Genomic DNA, 12,117 nt, shown 5'->3' with positions numbered 1-12,117 from the left:
TTGACATGGCCAAATTTGTTGAGGTCCCAGGATAGGTACAAAGGTAAGCCATGGAGAAGATAGAAAGAGTTGCCAAATGAATATGAATGAACTATGTATTTGGACAAAAAAAAAACAAAATTTGCAGTTTAAGTATAATCTGGAAAAATATGAGGTTGTCCACTTTGAATAATATGGAAAACAAAACATTTTTCAATGAAGACAGACTGTAGTATGCAGTGATAGGATCTGAGTAACTGTATACATGAATCACAAAAACAAATTAGAGTGCAGAAATCACAAGTATTTAGAAAGGAAAAAATGAACATTGGCCTTTATTTCAAGAAGAATGGAGTATAAAAGTAGAGAAGTGTTGCTTCAACTGTATGTGACATTAATAAGATTTCACCTGAAGCACTGAACCCAATTTTGATCTCCTTACATTGAGGAAAATACATGCATTAAAAGCAACTCAGAGAATGTTCATCACACTGATTTCTGAGTTAAAAATCACACAACACCAGTTATAGTCCAACAGGTTTAATTGGAAGCACACTAGCTTCCGAAAGCTAGTGTGCTTCCAATTAAACCTGTTGGAATATAACCTGGTGTTGTGTGATCTTTCACTTTGTACACCCCAGTCCAACACCGGCATCTCCAAATCTCTGAAGTATAGAAGAATGAACAATAGTTTTCGAGATTCATAGGGGGCTTGACAGGATAGTTGCTGAATGTTTCTTCTCTGCACAATCGAAGACTGTGACTCATAGTTTAAAAGTATAGAGTGTCCAATTTAAGAGAGTTGATGATAAATTCCTTCTCCCAGTGGGTCCTTAATGTTTGGAAATGCTTCAGCCCAGTTCATTGAATATATTCAAAGCTGTCAGATTTTTGATTGACATGGAAGTGGAGGATCAGGCAGAAAAATAGAGTTCAGGCTCCCAGCACATCAGCCAGGATATTATTGAGTGTGTAGCGAAGCTCCATGCATTCAGTCACTTCCTCCTGCCCTAATGATGATGTGAATTAATCACCATTCTCTGCCTTCTCTTCTGGAAAGACACCATCTCCTGTCTTTAGTATTGCTTTGTTCTCCGTTATCGTGTGGTTTACCTCCAGTTTCCAGCTGTATTTGCTGTTGTTTGTCTCTGATTTGAGGTCCTGCTCAGTCTCCAGCGCTATGAATTGTCACCTTGCGTGGCCAGTGCATCCTCCCTTGCGTAACAATGAGTCCGGAGGGCAGGCCAACTGCGAGACTCCAGGCTACGACCCCTCCTGTTGACTCATAGAAAGAAAGAGCACGGCCTCGCTCTGTGACTTCACCGAGACAGAACTCCTGCAATCTCGTCCGCTCCCTCCAAGTGACACCGACCCTCGCCCAGACTCGCCAGGAGCCTACACGGCACAGAAAAGCATGGACAACGCCGCTGTGATCATTGACAACGGCTCGGGTCTCTGCAAGGCCGGGCTAGCCGGGGACAATGCCCCGAGTTCGGTGATTACATCCATCGTAGGACGTCCCAAGGCCAAGGCGACCATGCTGGGTGCTGGGCACAAGGAGTATTACGTTGGGGAAGAAGCCCAAGTCAAGAGGGGGATCTTGAGTTTGAAATACCCAATTAAACATGGCATAGTGGTGTGCTGGGAGGACATGGAGAAGATCTGGAAACATGTGTATGACTGTGAACTGCGCCTGAAGTCGCACGAAAGGCCGGTGCTGTTGACTGAAGCCCCCCTGAACCCTTTACACAACCGGGAGATCATGACCGAGATGATGTTTGAAAGTTTCAAAGTGCCTGCAATGTATGTGGCGGTGCAGGCTGTCCTTGCTCTGTACGCTTCAGGGAGGACCACCGGCCTCGTCATGGATAGTGGCGATGGAGTGACCCACACCGTACCCATCTATGAAGGCTACTGCCTCCCGCACGCCGTCTACAGGTTCGACCTGGCCGGCAGGGACATCACCCAGTACTTTGTCAGGATTCTGATGGAGGTAGGCCATACCTTCATCTCCTCTGCAGAGAGGGAGATCGTGAAGGACATCAAGGAGAAACTGTGCTACGTCGCGGTCGATCCACAGCTGGAGATCAAGAAGAAACGCGAAGACGTGCAGAAGGAATACAAGCTGCCTGATGGAAATGTCATCCAGATCCAAAGCCAGCTTTTCCGAGCTCCGGAGATCCTGTTCTCCCCAGCCAGCGTGGGCTTCGAGTGCCCTGGTGTTCACAGGCTGGTCTTCAAGAGTATCTTGAAATGTGACATCGACCTGAGGAAGTATCTGCACTCAAACGTGCTGCTGTCCGGAGGCTCCACGCTTTTCCCAGGCCTGGACGAAAGGCTGTTGAAAGAACTGCAGTTGCTGGCTCCCACTGGAGTGCCGGTCAAAGTCATCGCCCCTCCGGAGAGGAAATATTCCGTTTGGATTGGGGCTTCCATCCTAACCTGCTTGACGTCCTTTCAAGAAATGTGGATCACTGCTTGCGAGTACTTGGAGATGGGGTCTTGTGTGGTTCACAGAAAATGTTTCTAGGAATTCCTGTAAGAATAACAACTAACGCTAAATTTTGCAGATACTTTAGTCGGCCGTGGGTTCTTAATGTTAAATGAAAATAAACGAATGGAACTCATGTTTCTGAGTAGCTTTGGTTGTGGGTTGCTCTGACTTCAACTGCTGGTAGATATCCATATATTTATGAGTTATTAAAAAGTGTATATCCATGTGCATTCCTTGTGTACGAAATGTTACTTCCTGCTGTTGTCTTTTCTGTGACATTTCTGCTTCACATTATGAATCCGTGTCCACATTTACACTTACTATAAACCTGTTTGCAAACATTCACCACTGGTTACAATGTAATACTTCAATCTCACAAATCCAAGCGTTAAAACCTATGTCCCGGAGCGGATTTTTCTAATGGCACGGTGGCTCAGTGGTTAGCACTGCTACCTCACCGTGTTAGGGTTCCGGGTTCAGTTCCAGTCTCGGGCGACTGGCTGTGTGGAGTTTGCACGTTCTCCCACAGTCACAAAGATGTGCAGGTCAGGTGAATTGGCCATGCTAAATTGCACATAGTGTTAGGTGCATCAGTCAGAGGGAAATGGGTCTGGGTGGGTTACTCTTCAGAGGGTTGGTGTTGGGCTGAAGGGCCTGTTTCCACACTGTAGGGAATCTCATCTAAAAGTAATTCTCTGCTTGCTAAATTATAAATATGCTTTGGTTTTATATTTATAAATTAGAACAAAAATGTAACATTGAATTGAAAAACAGATATATATATACAGATACGAGAAAGTGAGGACTGCAGATGCTGGAGATCAGAGCTGAAAATGTATTGCTGGAAAAGCGCAGCAGGTCAGGCAGCATCCAAGGAACAGTAGAGTCGACGTTTCGGGCATGAGCCCTTCTTCAGGAATGTGGAAAGTGTGTCCAGCAGGCTAAGATCAAAGGTAGGGAGGAGGGACTTGGGGGAGGGGCGTTGGAAATGCAATAGGTGGAAGGAGGTCAAGGTGAGGGTGATAGTCCGGAGTGGGAGTGGGGGCGGAGAGGTCAGGAAGAAGATTGCAGGTTAGGAGGGCGGTGCTGAGTTCAAGGGATTAGACTGAGACAAGGTGGGGGAAGGGGAAATGAGGAAACTGGAGAAATCTGAGTTCATCCCTTGTGGTTAGAGGGTTCCCAGGCGGAAGATGAGGCGCTGTTCCTCCAACCGTCATATTGCTATGGTCTGGCGATGGAGGAGTCCAAGGACCTGCATGTCCTTGGTGGAGTGGGAGGGGGAGTTGAAGTGTTGAGCCACGGGGTGGTTGGGTTGGTTGGTCCGGATGTCCCAGAGGTGTTCTCTAAACGTTCCGCAAGTAGGCGGCCTGTATTCTACATCAACCTTATTAAAACATTTCCTATCCTCTAACTAAGAAGATTATGTTTGATCTTGATTCCACTCAATACCGTAATGGTAAAGTCAACATAATCCTAGACCATAGGGCTGATGTCTCATGAGAGTGACAACTGGCTGTGGTCAAACCTGAGGTTCACCATGCCTCAGGTGAGGGGAGATGGGTTGAGAAGGAGAGTCCTTCATGGTAACCTCAGGTGGTGCAGGAATTGAACCCAACCTGTTAGCATCACTGTACATCTCAGATTAGCCAACTGGGCTAACCAAGTGTCTACTCTGCTCAATGGAAGATCAGTGTGTAAAGTACTAAAATATATGGAGAAAAATTACATCCTATGCCAAGTTAAATCTTAACAGATGGTCCAAGGAATGTAGGGAAACTAGAGAAAGTTAAATTTAAGGTTTATTGAATGGATGTATTTCCTGGTATCATGCTAGAGACAAAAAAACCCAAAATGATTTGAAAAAAGATTTGAATGAAAAAAAAAGTCTGCATTCCTACAGCAGCTTTTATGACCTTGGGATGTCCCAAAGTGCTTCCCAGCTAACTAAGTACTTTTGAAATGTGGTCATAATCTGAAAAGCACAGCAAAGTCCCACATGGCAATAAAGTAGCCAAGTAATCTCTCTAGAGTAAAGAATTAATATTGTCCAACATATTGAATGAGCTCCCTTTCTCTTCTTTGAATACTGTTGTAGGATCTTTTACACCCATCCAAGAGGGAAGGATCATATTGTTTTCTCTCTGAGAATCTTATGGAAATTTTCTTGACTGCTATTTTTTTGGGCTTGAAAGTCTACCTTTTGGTCTTCAGGAGCTTCATTTACATTCTCATGAACTTATTTATTATTTGATGCAGTTAACAATAACGTCTTCTAGTGCCTGTATTGACATACAGGATGTTTGGACGTTCACAGCAGCAGGATCAGAAGAGTTAATCATTATCATCAATAATTGCCAAATCTTTGTTAAACTTTAAAGTTCCAACACACAAGGAAAGCTTCACTTTCCCTAAGCATCACCTCATTTAAAGTGACCTAAGACAATATGTGTAAGTTCATTACAAAGGGTGTTTTTTTAACAATATTCGACACACACTTGACGAACAAAATGTCAACATTCAAAACATGGCTTCCCTAGATTTCTAAGATCATGGTTAAAGCATTTACATCACATTAGCTATCACCCTTGCGAACAGCTAACCCGAGAATGCAACTTTTAAAAAAAAAGGTTTTGTGATTTACACATGAAAGAAGTGAAACTATCACTGTATTCTAACAGATGAAAGGCTTAACAGACAATCAATTTTTGAGTGAATAATTTCAGTTACATCACACTGCAAATTTTTGCTATAAATTCTGTGTTATGAGGGATGCGCCGAAGCTTGGAGCAGCTGCCACCAAGGCGCGGTGGGGAAAGACCACCATGTAACATCTGCCTGCCTAAGAAGAACAGGGGGCCCCCTGCAGTAAATCGGGCTCTGCTGGCACCTCAGCTCAAAATGTAATCATACCGACCTGTAAATAGGAATGATTACTCTGTTTCAGTATGCAAAGAAATAGAATGTTTACTTATGTACGGCATGTCCATTTGTATAGATCAAAGTATTTATGAATAAAGTATATTTTTGAAATAAAAAAATTTTTAAAAAGTTATGACCGAGCCCTCCACTATCACCTGATGAAGGAGTGACGCTCCAAAAGCTAGCGTGCTTCCAATTAAACCTGTTAGACTATAACGTGGTGTTGTGTGATTTTTAAGCTTAAAACTAGAATATTTTAACCAGGCAGTTATTATCCTTTATAATTGCATTGCTTTAAATTTAACAACTGACAAAATATTCATTACAATGGCATTGACGGGTATGGAATGAGCTGCCAGAGGAAGTTGTGGAGGCTGGTACAATTGCAACATTTAAGAGTCATTTGGACGGGTATATGAATAGGAAGGGTTTGGAGGGATATGGGCCGGGTGCTGGCAGGTGGGACTAGATGAGTTGGAATATCTGGTCAGCGTGGACGGGTTGGACCGAAGGATCTGTTTCCATGCTGTACATCTCTATGACTATTTTTCCCATCAAGTAACTTATTAAAATGAGCTTCTGCATTTGTTTTCAATGTAATATAATGAAGGAAGATGTTAACTTGTCCACTTTGGCAGAAAGAATAGAAAAACACCATTTCATTAAGTGAAAATAGATTTCAAAAATCTGAGGCACAGAGGAATCTCGGTGTCCTGGTATATATTTAATGTAAATTTACTATGTAGGTAGAGGAAGTGATGGAAAGTTGTGTCATACTGCAAGGGATATGGAATATATAAGTAGTGATATTTTGCTACAATAGTTCAGGCTATTGATGAGCTGAAAATGTGTTGCTGGTTAAAGCGCAGCAGGTCAGGCAGCATCCAAGGAACAGGAAATTCAACGTTTCGGGCATAAGCCCTTCATCAGGAAGCTCCTTGGATGCTACCTGACCTGCTGCGCTTTAACCAGCAACACATTTTCATCTCTGATCTCCAGCATCTGCAGACCTCACTTTTGCTATTGATGAGACTACATCTGGGGTACTGTGTACAATTTTGGACTCCTGCTTCAAGCAGTGATATCAATGCATTAGAAGCAATTCAGACAATATTCACTTGGCTGTTACCGGAGATTGGCGTTATCCATTACGAAGATTGGACTGGCTGGGCCTGGATCATTGAGTTTGGAAGAATACGGGGTAATCTTGTTGAAACATTTCACGCTGAGAGGACTTGTCAGTGGATGCTGAAAAGATATTGCCGCTTGGGAAAAACTATCACTAAAGGAGACAGCGTAATAGTAAATGATCTTCCATTTAAGATGGAGATGAGGATTTTTGTTTTCTCCTGAAGAGGGTCACAAGTCTTTGGAACTCTCTTCTTCAGAACTGAACGTAACTGGACTTTATGCAGAATATAGAGTGGGAGAGGGAGTAAGGAGTAAATGATAGGTAGAGATAGAGCCCAAAGAGAGAGAAGAACAGACAAAGAAGTAGAAAATGATCAGCCTAGTAGAATGAATAGCTATTAATGGGGACTATTAGTGGCTAACAATGGGTTGTCTGATAACAAGGCCTGGTGTGTGGGGGTTGGGCAAAGGACATGGGAGAAAGTGCCTCAAGTCCGAAAATTGTTGAATTCGATATTGTGTCCAGCAGGCTGTAGAGTTCCCAAGTGGAAACTGAAGGGCTTTCTTCCAGTTGAGTTTCATTGGAGCATTGCAGCAAGCCTGAGACAGAGATGTTGCATGGGGAACAAGGTGGTATCATGATGTGGTAGGCAATTGGGAGCTCAGAGTCTTTTTTGCAAACAAAATGTGGGTGTTCTGTGAAGTGGTCACCCACTCCATGCTTTGTTTCCCAGGGTGTGGAGTGGACCAGGGTGTCCTGGAGGAAATGGTCCTTGTGGAAGGCTGACCGGGGGAGAGGCAGGGGGTGGAGGGTTGTGAAGGAATATGTGTCTGATGGTGGCATCCCACTGGAGGTTGCAGCAAATGGCAGCTAATGACCCTGTGGATGTGAATGCTGGTGGGATGGTAGGTGAGGACTGGGGGATCCTATCACTGTAGTGGGAGGGAAGAGAAGGGGTGAGATTTGAATTGCTGGGGATGGGTAAGAACTGGCTGAGGGTCCTGTAAACTACATACACTTTTGCAGTCATTCTCTGTTTAAATTATAGTCCATCTCTTGATTCTCAATGGACAACATTTGACAGGTTTTAGCCCATTCACAACCTATCCCTTTGCAGATTCTTTATTTTCTGATTACAATATGTCTTCACACTTGATTAGATTAGATTCCCTACAGAGTGGAAACAGACTCTTTGGCCCAACAAGTCCACACCGACCCTCTGAAGATCAACCCACCCAGTCCCCCTACATTTACCCCTGACTAATGCACCTAGAACTACAGGCAATTTAGTACGGCCAATTCACCTAATCTGCACATCTTTGGACTCTGGGAGTGAAACCGGAGCACCCGGAGGAAAACCACGCAGACACGGGGAGAACGTGCGAACTCCACGCAGACAGTTGCCTGAGGTGGGAATTGAATCCAGGTCCCTGACGCTATGCGGCAGCAGTGCTAACCACTGAGCCACCGTGCCACCCTTTTAATTTTATATTATCAACTAATTTAGATACATGACATACCTATCCTTCTTCCAAGTCATCAATATAGATAGCAAATGACTGAGGCCTAGGACTGATCCATTGATTATGCATTTCCAACCTGAAAAAGAACAATTAGTTCCAAATTTATGTTTTTTGCCAGTTAACCAATCTTCAAACCATGCCTTACAATGAGTTTCTTCTTGTAGTGCAATAACCTTTATGGTGCCATATTATCAAATACTTTCAGGAAATGAAAATACAGTACATACATTGATTTTCCATTATGAACTCTGCATTTTAAATCCTCAAAGAACTTTTTTCACAAAATCATGTTGATTCTGTTTGATTTCATTACCTTTTCACAATATGTTGCTTGAAATAACTACACAGAGGTCAGTATACCATCACCAAGTCATTTTTTATTTACATGTACACAGTACACTGGATGTGGCTAGTCAGGTTGGAGTCAACCGTTGAAGTGAGGAGATTTTGAATTCCCTGTTCATTTTTTTTATATCCCCGCGCTATCGCCTAACTGCAGTACTGCTTATTTATTCCCCCACGCACCCATGTTGTGTGTGTGCAGGTGTGAGAGAATCCCCTGTTCATGTCTGACAGCCAGGACTCCCTGATTGGTCCTGGTTAACAACCCCAATCAAGGGATCTCATAGTCAGTAAGAACCACCTGATTCCAATCACTCTATTGCCAATTCTCCTTTAATAAAGGACTCCAGCATTTGTATAATGTCGAATGTTAGGCTAACTGACCAATAAGTTCCTGTCTGTAAACTTCTTGAATAGGGGTATCTTGAATCTTCTCAGATTCCAGTGAGATCTGGAATATTTCAACCCATACCTTCTCTATCTCTGCAGCAACTTTTCTTTAAACCCTTGGATGTAAGCTATTGGGTCCTGGCAAATTGTCATAGATCATCTTTGTTAACCATAGGTGGTTCATGCTTCACATCAAGCTCTTCTTTTTGACCGGAATCTGCTTTTAGATCCCTACAGTGTGGAAACAGGTCTTTTGGCCCAACAAGTCCACACCGACCCTCCGAAGAGCAACCCACCCACACCCATTCCCCTACATTTACCCCTGATTAATGCACCTAACACTACGGGCAATTTAGCATGGCCAATTCACTTGACCTGCATATCTTTGGACTGTGGGAGGAAACCAGAGCACTAGAGGGGACTCACACAGACATGGGGAGAATGTGCAAACTCCACACAGACAGTTGCCCAATGTGGGAATTGAACCCGGGTCCCTGGCACCACTGAGCCACCATGACGCCCAAGAAAGGGGCCCTTCGGCCTATCAAATGTGCACTCACCCTCCCTCCCATGCCCAACACCTCCCTACGGCTAACCCACACACCCCTGGACACTAGGTGCAATTTAGCATGGCCAATCCACCCTATCCTGCACATCTTTGGTTTGAGGGTGGAAACAAGCGCAAACTTGCACAGGGAACATGCAAACTCCACACAGGCATTCTGCCTGAGGGTGGAATCGCACTCAGATCCCCAGCACCACGAGGTAGTAGTGCTAACCACTGAGCTACCAAGCTGCACAGCTAAGCATTTTGCTGAGCATTATGAAATATCTGCTTTAACATCTGCCACTACTCATCTACTGACTTTCCCCCTAGTCTATTTTCCAAGATCGTTCTGGATAACTCTTCCTTCATATTAGATTACTCACAGTGTGGAAACAGGCCCTTCGGCCCAACAAGTCCACACCGACCCGCCAAAGCGCAACCCACCCATACATTTACCCCTTACCTAACACTATGGGCAATTTAGCATGACCAATTCACCTGACCCACATATCTTTGGACTGTGGGAGGAAACCAGAGCACCCGGAGGAAACCCACGCAGACACGGGGAGAATGTGCAAACTCCACACAGTCAGTCGCCTGAGTCGGGAATTGAACCCGGGTCTCAGGCGCTGTGAGACAGCAGTGCTAACCACTATGCCACCGTGCTGCCTGATTTATTTATTTGCTATATTTGTAATTGTCTTCATTCATGTTGATGACACTTGTTTGAGATCCAGATTGCTCTGCCTCAAATTGAACTTAAAATTTAGTCAAATATGATTTCCTTTTCAAAGAAATTACGTTGAAGAGAATTTTTTATGTGCCCCACTATATCTTTCAACATAAAAAAAATCCACCAAATTCAATATGACAGATATTAAGCCAACTGTTCAATGCTACCATGGGGCAAGATGGTGGCTCAGTGGTTAGCACTGCTGCCTCACAGCACTAGGGTCCCAGGTTTGATTCCAACCTCAGGTGACTGTGTGAAATTTGCACATTCTCCCTGTGTCTACGTGAGTTTCCGCCGGGTGCTCTGGTTTCCTCGCACAGTCCAAAGATGTGCAGGCCAAGTGAATTGACTACGCTAAATTGTCCATAGTGCTAGATGCATTAGTTGGAGGGAAATGGGTCTGGGTGGGTTACTCTTCAGAGGGTCTGTGTGGGCTTGTTGGGTCAAAAAGCCTGTTTCCACACTAGCGAATCTAATCCTTTCTGTCTTCCCCATTTCTTGAATGGTGGAATCACATTCGCTATCTTCCAATCTGATGGGTTATTTCTCAGTTCTAGAAATTTTGAATAATTCTAGTATTATTTCAGCAACTGCATACATTAAAATTCAGGAGGATCTGGAGAGTTGTCACCTTCTAATACTTATTCAGTATCCTTTCTCTGGTGAATGTAATTGATTAAATTTCCTCCCTTTCTTACGCTTCCTGATTCATAATTCTTTATCTGATGTGTTTTGTATCCTCTACAGTGAAGATTTATGCTTAGTACCAGTTCAGTTCGTATGGCAATTCTTAATTTTCCATAACCATGACATCATTGACACTCTCAAAAACAAACCGTCACTTTATTTACAATTGCTCTTTTTTAAAAATGTGAATAAAAACTCTCGCTGTTTGTTTTTATATTTCAATCTAGCACTCTGATTGCTCTCTCCTTATTACTCTATTAATCGTTATTTAATCTTCTTTATTGTTGCTTCAATCTTCTAGTTTTGCCACTCAACTTGGTGAAATTATAGCTTCTTCTTTCAATTGATATTATTTTTAACTTTCTTAGCTGGTACATTCTTCCATTGGAGTTTTTGTTTCTCTCTCACTGGAATAAGCCTTTGTTGATTATTCTGAAACATCTCCTTAAATGTCTACTGCTGTAACTCTACTATCCTACTGGTAACCTAATTTCCCCAGTTCACTTTAGCTCTGTCTTCATGCCATCAAAAATGCCCTTGTTAAGTTTAAAACAGTTGTCTTAGATCCACTCTTCTCTCCCTCAAATTGAAGATGTTACTCCTTAATATTATGACTAATATTACATTGGGGTGCATTCATGATGAAGTTCTTAATTAATCCTATCCTATTGCACATTATCATTATTATGCATAATTATAATTACAATTGTTGTTATTGAATATACATTATTGTTGTTGAATGAAATGCTGACACTTTGGACACATTCTTCTATTTTGGATGGATATATCACTATGTCATCGAATTGCATATATCTTAATGCCTTATATTGTATTAAACAACATTCTATAAAGCATTTCTACAGAAGATGTGACTCCAAAAGGTGATGACAGAAGGATGTTTTGAATGGATTCAGTATCAGGATTCTTCATCCACAACTAATTGCCAAAGTCCATTGTAAGTATTCTGTTTGGAAGATGGGGCACTCTTGGCTAACTTTGCTAGGTTTTCATTTGCTGAGGTCCCTGGATAGGCGTCTCTTTCTCCTGTTCCAGTTAAACTAAATTTGATCCATGCAAAGATATTTTCTCCTTTGGAATAGTTACCATACCTGAATATCATCTCATTGGCATTATAACTAGGGAGATAATCCTTTGTTGTACCTTTTCTATTTCAACTTTAATTTTGTTTAAGTTGGGGTGAGGGGCTTTCTTCAGAGTGAAGAAGCAAATTGGATTTGCAACATCTCAGAAAGATACGTTTTGTCTTTAGTTTTCCCAACGCTTAAGAACCATTGTGGGAAGACTTTTCAAAGTTCATTTCTGTCTTCTGCATCAGTAACCTTATTGGTCGTACAGATCAATCTCAGCCTT

The 12,117-nt window shown here is 42.7% G+C and overlaps 1 protein-coding gene across 2 annotated transcripts; it reads left to right on the top strand.

The window, feature by feature from the left end:
- The first annotated feature begins 1,393 nt into the window (after positions 1 to 1,393).
- LOC132833804 (actin-like) lies at positions 1,394 to 2,588 on the top strand. Of its 2 annotated transcripts, XM_060852388.1 has the most exons (2): positions 1,394 to 1,995; positions 2,182 to 2,588. In XM_060852388.1, exons 1-2 carry the CDS (start codon positions 1,394 to 1,396, stop codon positions 2,507 to 2,509), a joined length of 930 nt encoding a protein of 309 aa, XP_060708371.1. In that variant the 3' UTR covers positions 2,510 to 2,588. The 2 variants fall into 2 exon arrangements, with proteins under 2 accessions (XP_060708371.1, XP_060708370.1); XM_060852387.1 differs by having other exon boundaries at positions 1,394 to 2,588.
- The last annotated feature ends 9,529 nt before the right edge of the window (positions 2,589 to 12,117 follow it).

This window comes from Hemiscyllium ocellatum, chromosome 37, assembly GCF_020745735.1.
Source record: "Hemiscyllium ocellatum isolate sHemOce1 chromosome 37, sHemOce1.pat.X.cur, whole genome shotgun sequence".
Classification (NCBI taxonomy): domain Eukaryota; kingdom Metazoa; phylum Chordata; class Chondrichthyes; order Orectolobiformes; family Hemiscylliidae; genus Hemiscyllium; species Hemiscyllium ocellatum.
The sequence above is the reverse complement of the archived record's forward strand: the minus strand, read 5'-3'. Positions and strand labels throughout refer to the sequence as shown.

Coding starts and splice junctions, on each gene's coding strand:
- LOC132833804 (XM_060852387.1), top strand. CDS start 1,394: ATGGACAACGCCGCTGTGATCATTGACAACGGCTCGGGTCTCTGCAAG.